The 26,133-nt window shown below is 45.0% G+C and overlaps 1 protein-coding gene across 2 annotated transcripts in view; it reads right to left on the bottom strand.

Moving 5' to 3' along the window:
- The window catches only part of gpr153 (G protein-coupled receptor 153), a 149,159-nt gene that overhangs the window by 68,399 nt on the left and 54,627 nt on the right, over positions 1–26,133 (bottom strand). For both annotated transcript variants that reach the window (XM_077224578.1, XM_077224577.1), the window contains exon 2: positions 7,274–7,859. In XM_077224578.1, coding sequence (XP_077080693.1) covers positions 7,274–7,626 — 353 coding nt within the window. In that variant the 5' untranslated portion in view covers positions 7,627–7,859. The remainder of the gene's footprint in view (positions 1–7,273; positions 7,860–26,133) is intronic.

Here is a 26,133-nt window from a genome sequence, read left to right as displayed (position 1 = left end):
GATTAAAACATTGTAAAACGTTCCAATCATACTCTCAATAGAGAACAATAAAGTTATCTAAAAAAAGTCACAAAAAAATACCCACAGAGGGATACCAACCACACCAACAGCAGGAGCAGAAAGCAGAGAACAGAGCAGAGAGTGAACTGATTCAAACTAGGCTTTTTAAAGAGCCCAGCCAGCTGCAGCCACTGACGAGCGGGAGGAGTTCCAAGATCCAATCAGCCGTTGAACCACCAATCAGCTTCCGGAACTGTTACAGAAGCCATCTTACCTGTTAGAAGAAATACAAACACACAAACCACAAGCAATGCCAGAAAATAATCACTATAATACGTACCCAGTGCTCTGGGGACGTAACAACATCCAACCGGCCTCACAACCGCAGACCACGTGTAACCACACCAGCCCAGGACCTCCACATCCAGAAATTTCACCTCCAAGATCGTCTGAGACCAGCCAGCCGGACAGCTGCCGCAACAATCGGTTTGTATAACCAAAGAATTTCTGCACAAACTGTCAGAAACCGTCTCAGGGAAGCTCATCTGCATGCTCGTCGTCCTCATCGGGGTCTTGACCTGACTGCAGTTTGTGGTCATAACCGACTTGAGTCGGCTAATGCTCACATTCAATGGCGTCTGGCACTTTTGAGAGGTGTTCTCTTCATGGATGAATCCTGGTTTTTACTGTACAGGGCAGATGACAGACAGCGTGTATGGCGTCGTGTGGGTGAGCGGTTTGCTGATGTCAACGTTGTGGATCGAGTGGCCCATGGAGGCGGTGGGGTTATGGTATGGGGAGGCTTGTGTTATGGACAACGAACACAGGTGCATTTTATTGATGGCATTTTGAATGCACAGAGATACCCTGACGAGATCCTGATGCCCATTGCTGTGCCATTCATTCATTACCATCACCTAATGTTGCAGCATGATAATGTACAGCCCCATGTTGCAAGGATCTGTTCACAATTTCTGGAAGCTGAAAACATCCCAGTTCTTGCATGGCCAGCATACAAATGTCACACATTGAGCATGTTTGGGATGGTCTGGATCGGTGTATACGAGAGCGTGTTCCAGGTCCTGCCAATATCCAGTAACTTCGCACAGCCATTAAAGAGGAATAGACCAACATTCCACAGGCCACAATCAACAACCTGATCAACTCTATGCGAAGGAGATGTGTTGCACTGCATGAGGCAAATGATGGTCCCCGGACCCCCCAATACAGTAAAACTGCACATTTTAGAGTGACCTTTTATTGTGGCCAGCCTAAGGCACACCAGTGCAATAATCATGCTGTCTAATCAGCATCTTGATATGCCACACCTGTGAGGTGGATGGATTATCTCAGCAATGGAGAAGTGCTTACTAACACAAATTTAGACAGATTTGTGAACAATATTTGAGAGAAATAGGCCTTTTGTGTAAATAGATCTATGAGTTCAGCTCATGAAAAATGGGGGCAAAAACAAAAGTGTTGTGTTTATAATTTTGTTCAGTATATTGGCAGATCTCATTAAATGACAAATTAAACCCAATGTACTATTGAAATTGATTTCTGAACATCGTAATGTTATTTTTTCCAATAATTGTTATTGTACACATATATTGTATAGCAACCTCCAACAGTTCTCTGCCCCCAAGCGCAGACAGAGGCCATCCGGCACATCCTGCCCCGGCAGCCCACTGCTGCCTCCACCCCACCGCCGTTGGCAGTTCCTCCACCTGCTCGTTGCCGAGGGTGTCCCCCTGCTGCCGCTCCTGCTCCTGCTGGGCCTCCGCAGCAGCCTCGATCCAGGCCTCAGCGTGGAGCCAGCCGCAGGCTGTGTCAGACGCTGTCAATCCATGTAGCAAGCGCAAGGCCCTGACACAGGCCACCCAGGAATTGGGGAACGAGCTCTTTAGATGGTTACTGTTCCGCCGCTGGCTAGGGACTTGCACGCATTTTCGGTCAACGAATCGTGCCTGGAATTCGGGCCAGCTAACTCAAATGAAAATCTGAGACCCCGGCCTGGATATGTGCCCAAGGTTCCTACCTCTCCTACGGGACCAGGTGGTGAGCCTGCAAGCGCTGCCCAGGAGGAGGCAGACCCAGCCCTGGATTTTTTCTGGCCGTCCGCTCTATTGCGGTTATACGTGCTCAGAATGCAAAGGCTGGACCCCAGACCAGCTCTTCTCTGTTACGGAGACCAGCAGAAGGGAAGGCTGTTTCCAAACAGTGGTTGGCCCACTACATGTGGTTGCCTTCATCTTGATGTTTTCCCAAGATGCACGTGTCCTCCTGAGTGAGAGTATTACTCCCTCCTAGGCGTTGACAGAGAGTACATCACTGAACAGATGTTTATAGAGTTGGGGGCTGGGCGACACCTATCACGTTCGCTAGAGAACTAGCCTATGTGTCGAACCGCTGCTTCACGTTGGCTCCCTTCACATGAAGCTAGTTTCACTGTAAGCCCGGATCGAAGTGTCGGCTTGCTGCGCCATTCCCCTTATTAGCCGAACCCTGTCGAGTTCCTCCATACCCTTCGGCAACGGATGTGACGGAATGTCCGAAGCCAAGCCTATCACTCGTATACACTGGTGGAACCTGATGGATCTCTACGGCGATCCCATATGTGTATTCTTCCACAGTACGGCTTTCTGCTGCGAGCCCGTGTCTTCCCTCAGCAGAGCCTGCTCTGCCGTCACTGTCTGCTTGAGTCTCACCCTGTCATTGGCTGGAGCCACCCCAGTGACATTCCATATGTTGTATTGCCTGGTCATCCGCCCAGTCCATACTTGTATTCTTCACATGTTACCTCCCTTCGGGCAGGATGTGGCTTCCGCAGCGTATTCCTTTCCAATGAATGAGAACACTTTCCCAGTGGTCTTGTGGAACAGCAGTGACTTCCCTGGCCTAAGCCCTGTCCGATCTCCCCATCAAATAATGTGGAGGGATGAGAAGGCTTTTGTCTAGGCACTGGAAGGCGGCAGCACTAGTGGTGTTTTAATTGGGATCCCAATCAGTCGACACGTCGACCATGTCAATTGTGAGTGACTGAAAGGGAACGTCTCATTTATGTATTTAACCCTCGTTCCTTGAAGGAGGGAACGGAGACCTGGGGGTGGACTGTGAGATGCATTTCACGCACGCCAATATGCATTGGCTTGTTTTGACAGTACTCGAAGAGTCCCTAAGGGTAATCCCAATCAGTCGACACACCGACTATGTCTCCGTTCCCTCCTTCAGGGAACGAGGGTTACATACATAACCGAGACTTTCATGTGTTCATGACATCAAGGCTAGATTATTGTAATACTATTATGGGTGGTTGCCCTGCATGCTTAATAAACAAACTACAGTTGGTCCGAAACGCAGCAGCTAGAGTTCTTACCAGAACCAGGAAGTATGACCATATTACCCCGGTTCTGTCAACACTGCATTGGCTCCATATTAAACATCGTATCAATTTTAAAATATTGCTTATTACTTACAAAACAATAAATGGTTTAGCTCCCCAGTACTTGATCGATCTCTTAACGCATTATAGTCCTTCATGACTATTGCGATCTCAAAATTGCGGCCAGTTGATAATACTTAGAATATCAAAATCGACTGCTGACGGTAGATCATTTTCTTATTTAGCACCAAAACTCTGGAACAGTCTTCCTAACATTTTCCGGGAAGCAGACACACTCTGTCAGTTCAAATCTAGATTAAATCTCTTTGACCTAGCATACACATAACACATTATATACCTCTATAATTCAATGTTAGGCTGCATAGATTAGGTCAACCGGAACCGGGAAATCTTCCCATAAATCCTGATGTATTTGATACATCATAAGAAAGATGGCGTCTACGCTAATATTAGTCTCTCTGTTTATCCCGAGGTTTACCGCAGTCTGCCGGATCAGAGATCGTACGCCTCTGGAGCAACTAGGGGTTAAGTGTCTTGCTCAGGGACACATTGGTGTCTCACAGTGGATTCGAACCAAGGTCTCTCACACCAAAGGCATGTGGTGCTTGCCTTTGGTGATGAAGGACCTGCCCCTGGACACGGCGACAACGCAGTCCTGAAGTGTCAACTAGTCTCTCCCCTGTGAAGGCCTCCTTATACAGTTTTATCATCATTATATTTTTCGCCTCTACAGTTTGATAGTAGTATGCCAACAAAAGCTGATTTTAGTCCTTTTCATTGTTTGCTAATGGGGATTGGCATTCATTACACTAGACAAGCATTCACCTGCAAATATTCATGCCATGCTTTGTGGTATGGGAGTGTTTGAGAACAGGATAGACAAAAAATAATCATATGGGGAAAAAAACACTCTGATGTCTCTCCAAACAGAGGACTGGGATAAAGCATCTGTGATTAAAGGAGAGTTGTCCTCAAATTGAATCATTGCCCAGATATAGCTCTAATTGAACTGATTGTCTGTCTGGTAAATGTATCTACAATTCTGTATTATTTGTGACATTGTCATTGACAGGCCTTTCTCCAGTGGCTTAACACCAAAAAGCCAACATGACTGCATCAAGTGATCAAATGAGTAAAATTCAGTAAACCACTGCTGTGTACTGTATCTCCCAGAAGCCAACCATTAACAAGCAGAAAGACCACAGTAGTTATGGTTACATGCACACATTTTTGTCAGTCTGAATGAATCCAATCTGATTTCTGCTTATATGAACCCTGAACTTTGCAATCTGATTTGTATATATGTTTACATGTGAATTACATGAATTCAAAACAGCACTTCAGTGCCCAGTAGCTGCATTCAGAACCGGAAAAAGCCACTGTGATTATGTCACCAGACCGCAAGCATAATTGCTGTTTTTGCCTTGATGACATATCTAAAAAGAAAGCTGACATATGTCATGAGCTTTCAGTTTCATCCACTCACCAATTCGTAAAACATAAGATGTAAATAAATACACGTTTGTATATTCCCCCCTAAAAATATCATTAAAAACCATGCTGTGTATTGTAAATAATATGATATATTCTTAAAATGATTGTGTACCTAGTAAAACAATACAAATTATTTAAGTTCAGAAACTTATTCCCCCCTCCCTTGCCTCACAGTGCTTTGGTCCACTGTCAGCTTTCCGCCTTTGCCTCACCTACATACAAAAGTCCGCTGGGAGAGAACAAGTTCTTCAGTAGTTGTGGAACTCCAGTAAGTAGGCTGTCAAGGCTATCTTATTCACTTTAATCATCGGAAGTGATTCTTTTCTCTCTTAATATAGATGAGGCTGTGTCATTAATAAATTAGTCATGACAAAAAAAAATTATGATATCCGATCTATTTTTCCATGAATCCGCTATGTCAGCTAATTTAATTTTACCTAGCTTGTTTGGTAGCTTGTTTAATACAGTAGCTTGTTGGATATTAAGTTACCCACTACAACACAGCGATAAGCTAATGTGTGAACTGATATTAGGCTAATATTGTAGATCTACTGTTCTGTTGGGATTTGCTCAATATGATGTTAAGTGACAGATCAATGGGCTTGTCTGTCCCAGACGAAACCTAAAATACTATGTGGAGGACACAAGATAACTCATAGTTAAACAACTTTCCCTTTGTGTAGGCTACTGTTATGAATGAGTCCACTGGAGGCAAGCTGGTTGAGAACCCAAATGCAACTTTACTACAAAACATAATACAAGGGCATGGCAAGGCATGCAACTCAGAACAAGAAACTGGACAAACATTTAATACTAGACAAAGAGACAGGGCAAACATGAGGGCTTAAATACAAAGACTAATTACTAGACAAGGGACACCTGTGAACAATGGTCAGACGATTAACAATGACAAGATCACATGACAATCAGGGAATCACATGAAAGACAAGAACAAGGAACAAGACACAAAACCCACACCGTGACAGCTACTGTACAAGTACAATTGTGGCTGTATTATTAGTGTCTGCTTCAAAATATGCTTTTGAGAATAGTTTTGTTTACTGTCCCCCCTACTGTTTAATGAAATGTACGCCCATGGACATATATATTTTTTTAAACGTACGTATCGAGCATTTTTTTATCTATTTGAGAAAATAGTCAGATTCAAGGATTGACATCCAATTAAATGGATTAATTTGGGAGCATGTAAACATTTATAGTGTTTGTTAAAGTCACAATGAAATCAAAATTGACAATTGTTATTTTTTGTGGAATATTGCTGTAGCATTTATTATAAATGATTTATCCCTGCACATTATTGTTTTTTGTTTTTTTTATTAATGTGCCCTTGTAATCTTTAAACAAAAAAACCTTCCACTCCCTCTTGTAACTACATCTTTTCTCTAATGACGTGTTTATTGGCACGAGGGCTGGACAACCTGTCACTCACATGAGATCACCGTAATAGCAAACCACAACGATCTAATGATCCAATCAATTCTCGCTGGACAAAATCAAATCCCACCCTACATTTTTTTTTTTTTTTCAAGAAGCCGTTTCACTCGGATATACGTCACAATAGGCAAGAAAAGACTATTTCAACTAACACTAAAAGGTTTTTTGCATGACTTGTATCAGGACTTAAACAACTCTCAACATCAATTTGCTTTGACCTCCATATGAAAAAAACATTCCGGATCACATCACTGAAGGAAGGATTTTACTATTTATTAACTTGCATGAATATCTAATGTTTTTATAGTATGTTATTTAGATATATACATTGGCATAGTTGAATGGAATATGATTCATACTTTCGGTTTCAGGATTAAGCCTAGTCCCAGACTATGCATGTTTGAGCTGTTTTAACTGAAAGCAAATTGCTCTGACATATAATATGTTTCTGCCATTGTTTTGTCTCAAGATGCACACTTGTAAAGTTTCACACTGGACCTCCTTCAGGTAGTCTTTGGTTCGGGTCCGCATGACAGCTTTCACGTTAGCAATTTTTTTTATGTGAACTGTGCCCCGTTTTGAACTAAACTGCCAGTGTGAAAGAACCCTAAGACACGTTTATAAAAGGTATTTAAATGCCATAATTCAACTAAGGTCTAATCCTGGCTTAATCTAAGCTTTGTCTGAGAAACCAGACCAGAGTGTTCTATCAGTTTTATTTTTCTTACAAACTCCAAGGTAATTTTAAGTTTACCTCTGGTTTCATTCAATACACATAGATTACCTAAATGTTCAAAGCCAGTTAAAAGTTTAAAAAAAAATAGTTAGGCATTTGCTCACAATTGAATAATTTAGCACTATAAATTAAAATTAAAATCTAATTTGTGTCAACAAAGATCAGATCAAGTGTCTTTCACATACCTATAATTGACAGGCCAGCGAACCATCCACATACGGTGGTAGGACAGGGAGGTGACTGAGAAACAGGTGACCAGGGTAAGGGTGTAGAAGGTGGAGACAAAGACCTTGCAGAGTCCTTCGTTCCACTCATAGTTGGAGTGTTGTCGGCGTAGCTGAATGACACAGTACATGGTAATGGGGATGCCCATGTTGAGAATGTGCGTGCCAGCCAGTGTGCAGATGAGGAATTCCAGTGGCTTCCACTTCTTCTGCTTGGCGCTCACACTCAGGATACCCCAGGCATTGGCCAGAATGGACACTCCCGAGCAGACCAGCCAGGCCAGTGCATTAGTGCTGATGACCTCATCGTTCATGATGGAGCAGCCTGCTGGTGAGAGCTGGTGGGGGGTGGAATGGTGAAAGGTATGGGAGCAGCCGCTGGCAGAGGCAGGTGCCAGGCCCGAACAGGCATTCCTACAGGGACGGGCAGTCCTTCCTCTGGATGTGCTGAGAGGATAGGGTGAGGGGCATTGCAGCGTGAACAGGCACTGGGGTCGGGCAGAGAAGTAGAATGTGCACTGAGAGCCAGTCCAGTGCTGTAACAATCCTACAAAAGAAAAGACAAGACAAGACAGGTCTTTAAAAGACAAATAAGACTATAATGTAGGGACAAGATGGGACAGAGAAGATGGAGGCATTCAATTGAACTAGATTTAGGCTTTCTACACCAATTTACCAATAATTTCCTATGACTTTTCCAGTCATTCAAGGTTTTTACAGTTTTTTCATAGAGATTGCTGGGCCAGATAACATTTGTATTTTAGTAACCCAGTGGTTTTAAATTCCAGTCCTGGCGACCCACCTTTATGCACATTATGAGTCTGAAAACTTAAAAATGCTGCTTTCGGAGGATGCAATGCAAGGTAGAAATCTACCCAATCAGCATGAGCAAAGGGCTATAAATAATCTATGTTCCTCGATATTTTTTTCTGCATTCCCGTCTCCCCGTCACCTCACAAGGACATACACTTGATTTATGCATCTCCTGATAATGATAAATAGCTGTTTAGAAACTGGTATTGTACCTATTTTGTTTTTAAAACATGCAACAGTCTACCTCTTGCTTAAAAAAACAGAACCTAGACCCCACAGTGTTAGCCAATTTTAGACCCATCTCCAATTTGTCTTTTATCACAAGGATTCTGGAGAAAACAATCCTCAAACAATTGCAAAGTTTTTAGCTGATAATATGATTTTTCAATCCGGTTTTAGAAAACATCACTCTACTGAGACAGTACTTTCAAAGGTTTTAAATGATTTCCTAGTAACTTGTGATTCTGGCAAATACAAAGTTCTGTAATGAAACTCTAGATGGCACAGGCTAATAGGTCCTTAACTCAAATGCTTGCAATCATTTCATTCTCTATTGGGCACAGCTGAGGGCTCCTGCTGTATCAGTAGCCAAGGAGCTTGCATACTCAACCTTCAAATACTTATTTAGCTTTTGCCTTAGCAGTGCAGCACGCTTTCAGAAACCGTCCACCTTCCCAAGCTCCACCTGCATAGATCTGCTATGGGTAATTCATCTATGCTATATTGTGCAGCAGCAGCATGTCTTACTTGCTCACAGCAGCATGTCATGTACAGATTGGCAGTACCAAGTCCCGTACTTGCTCTGCAGCAGTAATAACAGCAGCAGCAGCAGCGTAGCAGATCTATTTTGCAAACACCAAATATTGTCATATCCATCACCATGCCAAATACTCAGAGTTGTCATGACAGAACGTCCCGGGTTACGTATGTAACCCTAGTTCCCTGAAGGAACGAGACGCTGCGTGAAACGCTGCGTGAAACGCTGCGGGAACGCCTCTTGCGTTGTGCGTCATGAAGCACGCACGGAATCAGCCCAATGGCAAGATGGAACGTCACGAGTGACGTCATCGACCAGGAAACTATAAAGCACACCCCTGAACACAATGGCGACAGCTTCTGGAAAAAGTCTGAAGCAAGTCGATCAAGGGAATGCCGGGAGTATGGCAACGACACGCAGCGTCTCGTTCCTTCAGGGAACTAGGGTTACATACGTAACCCGGGACGTTCCCTCACAGGAATGTCGAGCTGCGTGAAACGCTGCGGGAACGCTAATACCCACGTCGCCATAAGAGCAAGTGACCGACTGTGTGAATCAAAGATTAAATTCAGCCGAAAGCACCTGCGCCCCAGGGTGGAGCTGAGGTCTAGGTCATAAAACCTGACGAAAGTATGCGGTGAGGACCAGCCTGCCGCATCACAAACGTCCTGGAGGGAGACTCCTGACAATAAGGCTATGGAAGCCGCCATACTCCTGGTAGAGTGAGCTCGGACAGCCAAAGGTGAAGGCTGACCAACCGACTCATAGGCAAGTGAGATGGCCTCAACCACCCACTTACTCATCCTCTGCTTAGACACTGGGGACCCCTTCTTAGGTGGTCCAAAACAAACGAACAGCTGTTCTGATTTTCTCCACAGGGCAGCTCTGTGGACGTAAGCATCTAAAGCCCGAACAGGGCAGAGCAGATTAAGTTTTTCCTGATCAGATGATGTAAAAGGAGGAGGACAGAAGGCCTGCAGAACTATAGGTATGGCCACATTGGTAGGAACGTTAGGGACATAACCTGGCCTAGGGTGGAGAAAAGCCTTCACCATCCCAGGTGAAAACTCCAAACACGAAGGAGCAACCGAGAGAGCCTGAATATCTCAGATTCTCTTGAGAGAAGAAATGGCAAGGAGAAAAATAGTCTTCAAAGTAATAAACTTATCAGCAACTTCTTCAATAGGCTCAAAGGGAGCTAGGGAAAGACCTTCTAGGGCGATAGCTAAGTCCCATGCCGGCACCCTCGTGCGGACTACAGGCCTCAGCCTCAAAGTACCACGAAGAAAGCGAGTTATAAATGGGTGTCTCCCCAGAGAGACTCCACTGAAAGGGACATGGTAAGCAGCCAGTGCCGCCACATACACCTTTAGTGTGGAGGGGGAAAGCCCTGAGGAGAAACGCTCCTGCAGGAACTCCAGCACTGCACCCACTGGGCAGTTAACTGGGTCCACCAGGTGTTCTCCACACCAAGAAGTGAAGAGCCTCCACTTCAAGGCAAATAACCTCCTCATGGAAGGAGCTCTGGAATGAAGGATGGTCTCAACAACCTCGGTTGAGAGACCAGCCCCTATGAGCTGGGCCCCCTCAGAGGCCAAGCCCATAGCTTCCACAACTCTGGGCGGGGGTGAAGTATCAACCCGCTCGCCTGAGAGAGAAGGTCCCTCCTGATCGGAATCTCCAGAGGAGAGCTGTCTAGAAGAGACACTAGGTCCGTGAACCATACTCGGGGCGGCCAAAACGGGTCTACCAATAATAGACTGACCCCGTCCCGGCGAACCCTCTCCAGAACTCCTGGGAGCAGAGCAATCGGGGGAAAGGCGTACAGGCGTGACCTCGGCCACGCCTGCACCATAGCGTCCAACCCCAGCGGGGCTGGATGACTGAGAGAAAACCACAGTGGACAGTGTGATGTCTCCCTGGACGCAAATAGGTCTACCTCGGCACGACCATACTGCATCCAAAGGAGCTCCACCACCTCGGGGTGGAGTCTCCATTCCCCGGGCCTCGGCCCCTGCCTCGACAGGATGTCCGCTCCCTGATTTAAATAACCCGGGAGATAAATCGCCCTCAATGAGAGAAGCTTCCCCTGGGACCATAGAAGGATCCGGCGAGCCAGATTGTATAACGGGCGAAAGCGCAGACCCCCCTGATGGTTTATGTAAGAGACCACCGATGTGTTGTCGGACCGGACAAGAACATGATGACCTCTCAGGTCTGGCAGGAAGTGCTTCAGAGCCTGAAACACTGCCAACATCTCTAGACAATTTATATGCCAAAATCGATGATGGTCCTGCCACAGACCCTGAGCTGGGCGACCACTCATGATCGCCCCCCAGCCTGTGAGGGAAGCATCTGTCGTTAGCGTTACACGGCGACAGTCGAGCCCGCATTGCCACAGAATCCCATAGTACCCCCAGAAAAGATGTTATCTGTGATGGAGATATGTGTGCGAGGACGACATCTCGATGCCGAGCTGCTTGCTGCTGCGATTGAGCGCTAGGCCAAACTGAAGAACACGATATTGGTACGCTTCGCCCCCGAAAGCGAACCTCAGGAACTTCCTGTGTTGCGGAAGGATGGAGATGTGGAAGTATGCGTCCTTCAGATCTATCGTGACAAACCAGTCCTCGGACCTGATTTGTGACACGATTTGCTTTAGCGTAAGCGTCTTGAATTTGAGCTTGGCTACAGCACGATTTAATAGGCGCAGATCTAAAATTGGACGCAACCCCCCATCCTTCTTTGGAACGATGAAATATCGGCTGTAATAACCTGACTCCTCGCAGGGAGGAGGAACCCGTTCTATAGCCCCCTTTTGAAGGAGCGTTTTCACCTCTTGTTCCATTACCAGAGCCTGGTCAGGGCCCACCACGGTGGGCAGGACCCCGTTGAATCGAGGAGGAGGAGATCTGAACTGAATGGCATAACCCCTTTCTATCGAATGCAGAACCCACTGAGATATTTTTGGAAGACTTTTCCACTCTGCCAGAAAATCTACTAAGGGTACCAGCCTCTCGAGGCTGGCCTCTGGAATATTTTGAGCAGCAGACACAGCGCCCTGTAACGGCGCACCGGCAGGGGACACCTGGTCTGACTGCTCTAAACCCCTCCTCAGAGGGGGCGAGCGTCCCTCGGGAAAGCGCTCGCTGGGCCCGTCTGCGCCCCGACACGAAGGCGGGGTTGGCAGAAGGGACCCCTGAGGGCACCGTGAGAGAATGGGCACCGTCTGAAGCAGTGAACACCTCCCTCTCACGGTGGGGACCACCCTCAGCATCCTGACACCAGTGGCGTCAGGACTTCTTAGACGAAGCCTTCCTAGCGCTAATGACTGTCCTCAGATCAGTCTTACCACTAGAAGGCTTCGCCTGAGACTGTCGCGTCTGTTCCCACTGTTTAGAAGGGGGGCCACGAGACGCGACACTCTGCCTTTGTTGCGCCCTATGTGAGGAGCTAGTCGACGGCTTGGTCTGCCCTCGCCCAGCAGACCCTGGGACATGAACTTTAAGTGGGAGGAATTTTTGAAAAGCTGCAGCTTGTTTCTTTTCTTCCTGAAATTTATCTATGACCGTGTTTACCGCGTCACCGAATAAACCAGATGGAGAAAGTGGAGCATCCAAAAGAAAAGCTTTCTCTTTATCCTTCGTATCAGACAGATTAAGCAACAAGTGTCTCTCTGCGGCCACCAGGGCTGCCATAGAACGGCCCAAGATTCCCTGGTGGCACGCAGAGATAAATCTGCAGCCTGACGCAATTCTCGAACCACGTCAGTGCTGACCTCCTCACTCTCACTCATATCTTTTAAAAGATCGGCTTGGTATGCCTGCAATATTGACATCGTGTGCAGACACGCCGAAGCCTGACCAGCCGCCGAATAAGCCTAACCCACCAGAGCCGAAGTATTTCTGAGAGGCTTGGTGGGTAAAGCTGGTTTCTTAAGAGATGAGGAAGACTCAGCAGAAAGATGGCTAGCTAGAGTCTCCTCCGCCTTGGGCATCGCCCCATAACCATATAACTTAGCCCCCGATATATTAGAATATGTGGAAGTCTGGGGGCTAAACACACGATAAGAGGCGGGTCTCTTCCACGACCTCGACACCTCGGTGTGGAGATCGGGAAGAAACGGAAGGCACCGCCGTGGAGGCTGAACGTGGGAAGGCAAAAATAAGGCAGAGCCCGTCTCAAACCCCGCTGACAGATCCATTTGCGATCCCCACGACAGGCGCCGCCGCTCTGCCTCGACAGAAGCGGGACCCGAGCCGTGGGGAGCGCGAACCGAACCACTCTCCTCGAAGAGTGATCGGCGGGAGCGGAGCGTTCTTAATGGAAAACGCTCGCAATGCTCACAATCAGCCCCCTCGAGAGCTGACTGGGCATGCTGCACTCCCAAACAAACAACACACAGATCGTGTGTATCCCCATCCGTGAGAAAACGAGTACGGGGGGGAACACACTTTCTGTATTGCTGCTCGCTCGTCATACTGATATATGTGAATATATATATAGTTTTTTAAGTGAAAAACTCCTGCCTAGCAATCACTAAGAACAGACAAAAACACAGGGACAGATTCACACACAGAGCGCTTGCTGAAGACAACAGAAGCTGTCGCCATTGTGTTCAGGGGTGTGCTTTATAGTTTCCTGGTCGATGACGTCACTCGTGACGTTCCGTCTCGCCATTGGGCTGATTCCATACGTGCTTCATGACGCACAACGCAAGAGGCGTTCCCGCAGCGTTTCACGCAGCGTTTGACGCAGCTCGACGTTCCTGAAAGGGAACTATGATGTGCTTGTGCTCTTAGATTTAAATGCTGTATTCAATACAGTAGACCACACTGTTCTTATTACCCGCTTGGAGCACTGTGCAGGCAATCTTATTTTACAAACAGAAGTTTCTCAGTTAACATTGGAGAACACTTTTCTAGTGATACTCTTTTATCTTGTGGGGTTTCCCAGAGATTCATTTTGGCTCCCGTTCCTTTTTCTTTATACATGCTCCCACTTGGATCTATTTTTAGAAAATATGGGCGGTCATTCCATTGTTATGCTGTTGACACCCAAATGTATTTGCCTTTAAAACAAAATTTGGATGGTCTGGACACTCTCATGGCCTGTTTGACAGATGTAAAGGCCTGGTTGTATCTAAACTTCTTGAATTTCAATGAGAGTAAAACAGAAATTATTGTATTCGGACCTTCAGATCCACTTAATGCTCCCAAAATAAATCTTGGTGGGCTGTCTTCCTGTGTGAAACCATGGGTTAAAAATGGGTGTTGTTTTTGATTAATCTCTGAAATTTGATAAGCAGATGAACTAAGTGGTCAAGTAATGCTTTTTTCAGCTTCGAATGTTAACATATGTAAAGTAATTTCTTTCATTTATTATTTTTTTAAAGTAATCGATTTCAGTCATTAGTATTGAGTAATCATGTTTTACACTTTAGAATACTGATCCAAGTAATTAGTAATCCCTTCTAAATGACTCATGATTTGGTAATACATGAGTCATTATTAGTGGGCTACCATGGCCTTTACTTTAGAATTAATTATACATTATCCATTATTCACATTAATTATGAACCTAAATATAGTAGTTCTTAGTAGTTTTCTGGGAGGTATAAAGAAATAATAGTTACTAATTAGTTAATAGTGAACTACCACATTCAACTGAGAACTATTACTTACTAATTGGTAAGCAGAGTTTCTTGTTAGTTAACAGTAGTTACTATATTGTTAATAGTGATTTACTCATTAGTTCCTGTGCAGGTTTTAATTAATGACAGATTCTAAAGTGTTATCATTTGATCATCCACCAATGGAGTAGTTTTCAAATATTGGAATATAAAAGAGGAATGAGCATTATTGATCTAATTTATTCTGTAATCATCAATCTTAAATGGCAAGACACCACAAGGACTGATATTGGTGAGGATCAGATTCAATTGAACAAACTAATAATATAGGAGAACATAGCACAAATGTGTTGTTCACAGCTTTTTCCTTTTCCTTGCCCATCCATCTGATTTTGTTGTGTCAACACAGAAGCACCAAGCAATAATGACAACTGAGATTTTTTTTGTTTTGTTTTTTGCCTTTTTGTTTTTGCCAAAAGATGCCTGTGACTAAGCCAATATCATGCCAATGTTTATGTATTATGAAGGGTAGAGTGGATTAAACATAAGGGGCTTTCAAACCTTTCACACCAGTTCTAGGAACTTAGTTATAGGAACTAGCCACCAGGGTGGTTCCCAGAGAACTTAAAGCTGCAGTGTGTGATTTTTAGCGACATCTAGCGGTTCGGTTGCGAGTTGCACTAAGGGCTCAGCCCACTGCTCACCCCTCCCTTTCGAAGAAGCTACGGTGGCTAAAACTGGACAAACATATCGTCGTCTGAGACAGCAGAGAATAGCGAGAGTAAGCCAAGAGTGTGTAACATTGTCACTGTTTCTGTACCACAGAGTCCATTATAAAATACATCATGGATAAAGTTTACAAAGCCATAGTCAGGTGAGGATCAAGGGTCTTAATATATAATATAATAATAGTAATCAGCTGATTGTCTCACAAACGTAACCAGCACATTTCCCCCCACATAGAAAACCCATAATACAGCGAGGGAGAAGAACCACATGAAACTATATGCAACTATATATTTTTTTCTAACGGGGTAGCAAAAGTTTAGCTGGCTAAATATGAGCTGTTACTGTGGCTGAGCTGGTTAAAGCATAAAACCTTGTTTAAACTCGACGCATCCGCGTGAGCCCAGAGGTGCGCGTGGCAAAAATGTCATGATTGTAACAGCGCGCGCGCCTCCGCATCCCCTAGTCACCATTTACTACACACAATAGGCTTTTTTTCTCTGATTTTGAAAATTCTTCGCGATCGACTTAAAATGCTTCCAAGATCGACTTGTCGACCGCGATCAACGGGTTGGTGATTCCTGTAACGTTGTTTTATGGTCAATATCAGGAGTACTAATCAGCTGTCTCACGAACGTAACCAGCACATTTATCCCCACAAAGCAAAGCCATAACACAGCGAGAGAGAAGAACTAAGTTACATGAAACAATCAAACTACATATTTTACACCACTGACTAGGGAAAAGTCACTACTCACGGTGTTTATGGCTAGCTTCTAGCTTTCTGCTGCTTCTCTTTCAAGGTAGTGACAAAACGCGCTCTATAGCGCTGTTTGTCCGCTTTGTCCCCTCTATGGTAGAAACATGACGTCACAATATGTCGACCTTCATAGAAGGGGGTGCCCGCGGTTATGTAGATATAAATGTCTCATTCTAAGGTAATAAAAACATTACGGTTTATTAAGTAAGTTCTTTATACACCACTGAAAACATAGTTATGGATGTCATATTGCATTTCTGTTAATAGATACTCAAAATTTTTACACATTGCACCTTTAATGTTCCACTAGGGCCATTTTGTGAAACTCTGAAGTGACATAAGCCGCAGTTGTTGTTGTGACTTTTATTTTGACGGCACAATGGACCTTTATTTTGACGGCGCTGAGAATGCCAGAGCACACAGCGCTCCCATCCTTCTCCATTTTTCATTAGTTTACGATCTGTTTAACACTCATATCTAATTTGTTATTAGATAGAACTGTTATACAAAGAAAATAGACTGTATATGGAAAAAAATTAGCATTATATATTATCGTGTGGTTGATGTCCAATGTCACTAGCTGAGCAGAAATACATAATTATGTTTCGCTTGGTCCCCTCAAAGTTGCATTGGATTTTCTCTTTAGCGTAAAGGTTAAGAGGGTCAATCTATCATTGTTTTCCATGTTCGTAGAGTTTGTGATGTAAATATGTAGGCTGTAATTTCTTTTTTTTTTTAAATGGTGGGTACCGGTGTTTCACGTGCATTCTGCCAATCAGCACACACTAAAATCACTGGTAGTTCATATTTTGCTGGGCTAGACCCTACTCTGAAGTAGGTTCCCCATTCACCCAAAAGGAATGCCTAGAACTAAAATCGTTCCTAGTTCCTGCGGTGCGAACATGTCCAAAACCGGGGAGTTCCAACAATATGTCTTTTACATGTCCACACACCTGTCAAAGCACTGAGGTCTTCCGATCAAGATGCTCCTCAATGTGCCAAGATCCAGGTTAAAAAACAAAGGTGACCAAGCCTTTGCAGTGGCGGCTCCAAACCTCTTGAATAGTCTACCTATTTATGTAAGAAAAGCTCAGACCATTGAAACATTCAAGTCCTTGCTTAAGACCCATTACTATGCATTGGCTTTCAATTCAAGTTGAGCTTTGATATCTTGACCTTTTTATATTTATATATTGTGTATTGTTTGTGTATATTATCTCTTTGATTTTGAACCTTGTTAAGCACTTTGGTCAATTATGGTTGTTTTTAAACGTGCTATATAAATAAAATTGAACTGAACTGAACTTAAGGAGAACGCTGCGGAACCCACATTCTTCCCCGAAGAAGTTATGTGGTGATATGACTCGAAGGTTATATCTCCACATAAGGTTATATAGGTTACGCCTGGACTAACCCGAAGGTTGTACTGCATATGAAATACTGGGTGACTTAGCTCAAGGGAAAGACACAGACTTCCGTTTAGGAGCAGCCGTGGAAGAATGCACATATGGGATCCCCGCAGGGTCACACATATGGAACCCAGCCTAGACCCGGTTCTCAAGGATTCAACGGATAAAGGCCTGGCGCCGGATGCTCCGCAACGTCCGGGCCGAGGTTGTTGGAGGACTCAACAGGTTTTTCACTCAGGAGCAATAAGGGGCGCACAGTAGGGCGCAGAAAGCCGACAGAGCCGGGCCTCACAGTACTTCTACTCGTTTAGGGTGAGAACACGAAAGGAGATTGGCTCTAAACGTAGGCTATATTATCTAGCGAACGTGTTAGGTGTCGCCCAGCCCGCAGCTCTACAGATATCTGTTAGGGAGGAGCCACGTGCAAGCACCCAGGAGGATGCAACGCCTCTCGTGGGTGAGCATGCAACCTGAGCGGGCAGGGCACGCCTTGTGCTTGGTAAGCCAAGTCGATGGCATCCACTATCCAGTAGGCCAACCTCTGCTTGGAGACAGCCTTTTCCTTCTGCTGGCCTCCGTAACAGACAAAGAGCTGGTCTGAGGTCCTGAGTTCTGTCCACGTACAGTCGCAGAGCGCGGACGGGAAAGAGCAAAGCCAGGGCTGGGTCTGCCTCCTCCAGGGGCAGCGCTTGCAGGTTCACCACCTGGTCCCTGAAGGGAGTGCTAGGAACCTTGGGCACATAGCCAGGTCGGGGCCTCAGTACAACATTGTTGTCCCCGGCCCGAACTCTAGGCATAATTCGTCGACCGGAAATGCCTGCAGGTCCCCTACCCTCTTGATGGAGGCCAGTGCAACCAGCAGCAAAGACTTCATGTGACAGAAGCTTTAAGTCTGCTGATTGCAAATGCTCAAAGGGAGCATCCTGGAGCGCTCAAAGCACCAGGGAAAGGTCCCAAGAGGGTGTGGAGGGGGCTCGAGGAAGATTTAACTGTCTCGGCCCCCTAAGGAACCTGACGACCGGGTCGTGGGATGAGTTCTGGGCAAATAGGGAGCCACCAGAAGGACCTGCCCTCATTCTTCCTGACTTTTCACAGGGTCTGTGCAAATAGGCTCACTGGGGGGAACGCATATTTGTGAAGGCCCCGGGGCAAGCTGTGTGCCAGTGCATCCCTGACGAGTGTTCCCTCAGTAAGGGAGTAAAACAGTTGGCAGTGGGAGGTCTCTGAGGAAGCAAACGGGTCTACCTGAGTTTCCCCGAACTCTCTCCAGATCATCTGAACCACCTGGGGGTGGAGTCACCATTCTCCCGAAAGCACAGCTCATGATAGCTCGTCGGCCACACGGTTGAGCATACTGGGGACATACATGGCCTGAAGCTACCTCAGATGCTACCACTCGCTGATCTTCACGGTCTCCCAGAGTGTCGAGCAGACCTGCAGCTGTGCTTTTACACACAAGCAGCGGCTGGCCAACAACAGAGGGGACACAAGCTTTCCGGAGAAAGAAGAGTCAACCGGCATGCCGACGTGGTCATGTTCCCATGCGAAAACATGAACCACCCATGAACACAATCTCACGTTTCCCAGGCATGCCAGACAGTGATCGTGGCCGTCAGTGAGGACAGGAACAACCGCATCCAGAAACACACGGGTGGAATGTCATCTTTAGAAAGACGCAACTCACACCCATGAAAGCTCTTTTAGGAGACCATTTTTATAATTACAGGTGTTTCAAAATTCTCATTCCATTACATCAAACTTACAAAGAGAAAAATATATAGGCTACATACAGACAAACTTAAATAAACATAAAAATCACATTTACCATAAAGCAATAATGAAAATACACTTAAACACACACACACACACACACACACACACACACACACACACACACACAAAAACCCCTCCTTTAAACACATTCAAATTAACACACGACCCCAACCCATATTGTCCCGAAAACTACATTTCCCATAATTCCCTACCGAATATATAAAGGACACCAGGAAAGGCTGCACCATTTTAATTCCAAGCCTTTGTTTCATGCTGCAGTCATGGATTCCGGCGGAACCATGGGTAAGATTTACACAAACCAACAAACATAAATAAAAAGTCAAACCCATATCTTGGTGGTTGTTTCATTTACTCACTAGCGTGCACTCTAGAATTAAATGGTTATTAGCTTTGTTGGGGGTTTAAAATGCTAAAGAAACAACGTAGCATCTCCAATTCCAATGTTTGGGTAAATTATATTTCAAAGAAACAAAAAATTACATAGAAAATGAAATGTTCATTCAGTGTGGCCTTAGCAATCACAGCATCTTTAGCCAACAACAGTCGCAAGTTCTGTTGAAATCTGTTGGTAATGACGGAACTGGCGACCATAGTTGCTTTTGGGAAACGCACCCCAGACTGAATAGGCTACAAATGATTTATCAAAGGTCAATGCACCTTGAACTAAAAATAGGGGCTTGGCCAGTACTAGCAGTTGCAGTTATTGTCAATACCTAATGCTAGCATTTGACAGTGTCTTTAGGAAAAAGTTTTCTGATTAAGACATTCAAGTGACCGAGAATAGTGCTGCAAGGCTTTCATTCTAAATGTACCTATCTGATGTTTAATAACTGACCACTATAACCACATGGAATGGAATGTCAGCGGGCACCTGACACTGCGCCCAATTTAAAACAAAGAATCCAACCATATGCAACATCATTGTGCCCCTTCTGGTGGTCAGGTTGCTAAGGTATTGTATTTGTTTTGGGTTAACTTTTGTGAATTACAAATACCCAAAATCATTATTACAGTATAGGATAGGATAGTTCAATCAAAAATTTTAATTGTGTTGTCATTTATTCCCCCTCATGTGGTTTCAAACCTATTTGACTTGAGCACAAAATAAGATATTTTGAAGAATGTTGGTAATCTAACATGACTGGTTAACATTTTATGGTTATTTCTCAAAACATCTTTTGTGTTCCAAAAGAATTATAATGTTTTGTGTGAACTACCACTTCAAACCCTATTTTTATAATATAATGGTCACGTTATAGAGAGAAGCAGACAGGCTAGTAGTAATGTAAACAGTGTTTATTGAAGAGAGGCACGGATGTGAACTGCAGTGATGATCGGTGAGTAGATATATGAAGAATCAGAACTGGATGTAGAACTTAGCTCAATGGTTAACTTGATATCTCGGTTATAGATGCAGGCTGGATACAGCATCCAGACGACAGATGGCGGAAGCAGCAGGAGATGACGTCAGAGAAGAACTGGAACAGGATCTTCGTGGTAAGCATTCAGGTAAGGATTGTTGAGAGTCTGTATGGTAACGTAAGGACGAGACCAGACGAGGAAGTGAAGGGGAAGTGTCTCTTTATAAGTGAGGGTGATTGATGATGTGCAGGTGCGGTGAATCAGAATAGCAGGAGGTGCGGTGAATCAGAAGTCCGGGGAGAGTGAACGAGAGGGCGGCGCGTGCTGATCTGGTGACTCCGTTACAGTACCCCCTCCTCCACGGGAGGCTTCTGACAACTGGATGTGACAATGACAAGGTCTACCTCGACCTCTGGGAGCTGGTCGATCTGGGTGTTCAGAGTGATATTGTGTGATCGAGGATATCACGTGACAGCCAGGAGCTTTTCTGGGGACCGTAATCCTCCCAGTCGATGAGGTATTCCAGTCTTGGACCCCGTCGTGAGTCCAGGATGCTCAAACTCTATAGATAGGCTCTTCTTCTGCGATGTTGGGAGGAGGATGCACTTCGTCGTCACCAGATTCTGTGGGAGGAGAAAACAGAGGTTCAGAGTGAGGTTTGAGGAGTGATAAGTGGAAGGATGGTGAAATTTGGTAGTGAGGTGGTAGGTTCAATCTGTAAGTGACTTTGTTGAGCTGCCTCTGCACTGTGAATGGACCTATGTACCGGGGACTCAACTTACGGCAGGGCAGGCGGAGACGGATGTCCCGCGTCGAGAGCCATACCTTCTGTACCGTTTGGTAGCGAGGGGTAGATGTTAGGTGGACGTCAGCTTGTCTATTGTGTATCTGCACTGCCTATTCGAGATGCACGTGAGCTGAGTCCCATACCCTGTCACTCGGTTCAGACCAGTGGTTGACAGCTGGAACCTCAGAGGGCTCACCCGATCAGGGAAAAAGAGAAGGTTGGTAACCTAGGATGCATTGAAATGGGGTGAGCCCTGTGGTGGATTGTCGTAGTGAATTTTGAGCATATTCTGCCCAAGGGAGGAATTGGCTCCAGCTGTACTGGTTCTGGTGGCAGTAGGACCTCAGGTATCTCCCAATCTCTTGAATCTTTCTTTCAGTCTGACCGTTTGTTTGAGGATGGTAACCAGAGGAGAGGCTTACGGATATTCCGAGGAGTTTGAAGAATGCTTCGAAGGCTGTAGGTAATCCCTTGAGAGGAATAAGCTTGCAGGCCTTCGAGAAGCGATCAACGACTATGAACACATAAGTGTTGTGGCTGGAGATGGGTAGATCTGTCATGAAGTCATGAACGCCTATGTGTGACCAATGTCGTTGAGGAATGGGAAGAGGAACCAGTTTGCCCTCTGGGAGTCTTCGGGAAGTGTTGGTAATGGCGCAGACTGAGCAACCCTTGACATACCGGGAGATATCCTGAGGCATGGTGGGCCACCAGTAGCGTTGACGTAAGAGCGAGAGGGTACGTCGGCTACCTGGGTGTCCAGAGCCCGGAGAAGTATGAGCTGAGTCCAGAAGGGTAGGACGAAAGTAGGGACTGACGATCATGGCTGGAGGGAGAATGGGTTCGGGAGTTGGGTCATCCAGGGTTGATTGATAAAGACAAGATGTCGGCTCTACAGTTCTTGGTTCTTGGTCGGTATGAGACGGTAAAGTTGAATCTGGTGAAGAATAAAGCCCACCGGGCTTGACGTGGGTTCAATCTATTGGCTTCTCGTAGGTATTCGAGATTCCGATTGTCGTGATAACTTCAAACTTGTGATGTGCTCCCTCCAGCCAATGCCTCCACTCTTCAAATGCTAGTTTGATGGCAAGCAACTCACGATTTCCTATATCGTAGATCTGCTCGGCTAGGGAAAGTTTCTTAGAGTAGAAGGCACATGGATGGAGTCCAGGAGGATCTCCCTGCCGCTGTGAGAGGACAGCTCTATCCCCAGTGGATGAGGCGCCCACCTCGATGATGATTTGCACATCAGGATTTGGGTGAACTAGGATCAGAGCAGTTTGAAAGGCTTGTTTGAGTTGAAGGAAGGCATCTGAAGCTGCTGAGGTCGAGGACAGAGACTTGGGCCGGTCTTTGAGGGTTGAAGTTAGTGGAGAACCGGGGACAACATGACGGTAGAAATTAGCGAATCCGAGAAAGCGTTGAAGTTCCTTTATGGTTGAGGCCAGTTTTGGATGGTATCCACCTTCCTCTGGTCCATCTGAAAGCCTTCATGGTCGATGATGTATCCCAGGAATTGGACGGAGGTGGTGTGGAATTCAAATTTCTCGAGTTTGATGTAAAGTTGATGACGCTTTTCCAGGACCTGCGTAACGTGGTGGCGATGTTCGGCCAGGTTCCGGGAGTAAATCAAGATGTCGTCAATATAGACCACGACGAACCGATAAAGGAACTCCCGGAACACCTCATTCATATAGCCTTGGAATACTGCTGGAGAGTTGGATTGGCCATACGGCATGACCTGGTATTCATAGTGGCCTGAAGGGGTGATGAAGGTAGTCTTTACACTCGTGTCCTCGGCATATACAAATGAGGTTGTAAGCGCTACACAGATCCAGTTTCGAGAAGATGTAAGCTCCCCTCAGCTGCTCCAGGGCGGCTGGGACCAGAACCAGAGGATAACTGTACTTATCTGTGTGGGAGTTGAGATGATGGTAATCGATGCACGGCCTCAAGCCTCCGTCATTCTTGGAGACAAAGAAGAAACTGGAAGCGTCAGGGGATGTTGATGGACGGTTGAATTGTTGTTGTAGTGCCTCCTGGATGTACTCCTCCATGGCCTTCTGTTCCGGGATGGACAGTGGATATACTCTGCCCTTGGGGAAGGCCGATCTCAAATCTACCTTTTCTGTCAAAGATACTAGAAAAGGCAGTATCCTCACAATTATTTCCTTTTTAGAAAGAAATGGTATCTGCAAGGATTTTCAGTCAGGATTTAGACCATACCATAGTACTGAGACAGCTCTCATTAGAGTCACAAATGATTTGCTCCCATCATCCGATCGTGGTTGTATCTCGCTATTGGTGCTACTCGATCTTAGTGCTGCATTTGATACTATTGACCACAACATTCTTTTTAATAGACTCGAAAATTATGTTGGCATTAGTGGAATTGCATTCGCATGGTTTAAATCATACTTACCTGACCGTTATCAGTTTGTAGCAGTAAATGAAAAGATGCCTTATCGATCAAAAGTTCAGTATGGCGTACCACAAGGCTCAGTACAGTACTAGGACTAGGATTCACTCTGTACATGCTACCCTTAGGAGATATTAATAGGAAGCATGGGATTAGTTTTCACTGTTATGCTAATGATACTCAGGTCTATATTTTTTCACGCCCTGACGAAACTTACCAATTCACCAAATTAAAGGAATGCATAGCTGATATAAAAAAATTGCATGACTAGTAATTTCCTACTACTAAATTCTGAAAGAACAGAGATTCTAATTGGACAAAAAAACGTCCTCACGTAATAACCTAGAATACTGTCTAACACTTGATGGCTGCTCTGTCAAGTCCTCGGTTAGGAACCTTGGTGTGCTCTTTGACAGCAATCTTTCATTTGAAAGTCACGTGAATAGTATCTGTAAAACCGCATTTTTCCATCTAAAAAATATATCTAAATTACGTCATATGCTCTCAATGACAAATGCAGAAAAATTAGTTCATGCTCTCTATGACAAATGCAGAAAAATTAGTTCATGCGTTCATGACATCAAGGCTAGATTATTGTAACGTTCTTATGGGTGGTTGCCCTGCACGCTTAATAAACAAACTACAGTTGGTCCAAAATGCACCCGCTAGAGTTCTTATCAGAACCAGGAAGTATGACCATATTAGCCCGGTTCTGTCAACACTGCATTGGCTCCCTATTAAACATTGTATAAATTTTAAAATATTGCTGATTACTAACAAAGCACTAAATGGTTTAGCTCCCCAGTACTTGAGTGAGCTCTTAACGCATTATAGTCATTCACGTCTATTGCGATCTCAACATTCCGGCCAGTTGATAATACCTAGAATATCAAAATCGACTGCTGGCGGTAGATCCTTTTCCTATTTAGCACCAAAACTTTGGAACAATCTTCCTAACATTGTCCGGGAAGCAGACACGGTCTGTCAGTTCAAATCTAGACTAAAAACACATCCCTTTAGCTCAGCAAACACATGACACATTATAGACATCTCTAATTCAATGTTAGGCTGCATAGTGCCGGAACCGGGAACACTTCCCATAAATCCTGATCTACTTTGTACATCATAAGAAGGATGGCGTCTACGCTAATATGTGACCGGTCACGGAAACTAGGAACACAAGTCGGTTCTTGGGCATTTTGAGTTATTCATAGATTCATAAAGTGTAATCTCCAAACTTTCCAAAGATGTGTAACATGTGGAAATCTGATAATATTTGGAGAAGTTGTGGCCATTTGAAGCTAGGCACTTAAAAAAACTCAAAGATGAGAAAACGACCTCTAAAGATTGTGCAGTTCTCACCTGTCTCTGCTGCTGGGAGTGACAATAGGGCTCATTTACATCTCATTTAGATAAGCCATACCCCCTGTAAAGCTCCCCCCTGTGCTTTACAGCTTTTTTTGCACTTCGAATGAGTGCACTTCTGCCGCACTAGGCGAAAAACAATTGTGCTGCCCCTCTATTTGCAACGTACCAGCAACAACACACAAAGACCAATATGCCATATAGCCTACATGTAACGCAAAACCAGCAACAACACACAAAGACCAAAATGCCATATACATATAACGCAAAACCAGCGACAACACACAAAGACCAATATGCCATATACATATAACGCAAAACCAGCAACAACACGCAAAGACCAATAAGCCATAGGCCTACATATAACGCAAATAGTGCGCAACGCTCGTGTGCCCAAAATGTCAACAATATTAAAGTTTATGCAGGAGGCAAATGCCTGCTGGCATTTTTATTTAAGCAGTCATGACAGGAATTTTCCAAATAATCACATTTCACCTCATCAAATTACTGTTGCAAATCTCTTTACACCACTTTCTTATGTGCGTATATACACACAAATGAAATGTCCGCAAGAACATTATATCATCAGCAGGTTCAGCATCTTAAATAATGACTAAAGAGCAAATGAAGCTTAACTTACATTTCAAAAACGCGCACGGCGGGCCTTCATCGCAGCAAAGGTCTTAACTGCATCCTCTATTTTGATTCTCTGTGCCAGTTCATGTTCTATGGAGATTGTTGCCAGTCCATTAACTCTGTTCCCTGATCAAAAAACATTCCCCATTCAAAGCAATCGGGACGTCACATATGAAACAGCCAGCCACCGCTGTCAGCGAGTCGAGCCGCCATATTCAAGCACTGAGGGCGCGCGCGCCGCACCCATACCTCCGGTTCAGTTTCCCGAGCCCACGAAGTGCGGCGAAAACATTTTCGGTGTAACTGCCACGGTTCATTTCGTCTGCGACAATCTTTGCGGCATCCATCTTCATTAAATTTT

The sequence above is a fragment of the Siphateles boraxobius genome, unplaced genomic scaffold, assembly GCF_051911475.1.
Source record: "Siphateles boraxobius isolate OS27281-9 unplaced genomic scaffold, OSU_SipBor_1 9, whole genome shotgun sequence".
NCBI lineage: Eukaryota > Metazoa > Chordata > Actinopteri > Cypriniformes > Leuciscidae > Siphateles > Siphateles boraxobius.
The sequence above is the reverse complement of the archived record's forward strand: the minus strand, read 5'-3'. Positions and strand labels throughout refer to the sequence as shown.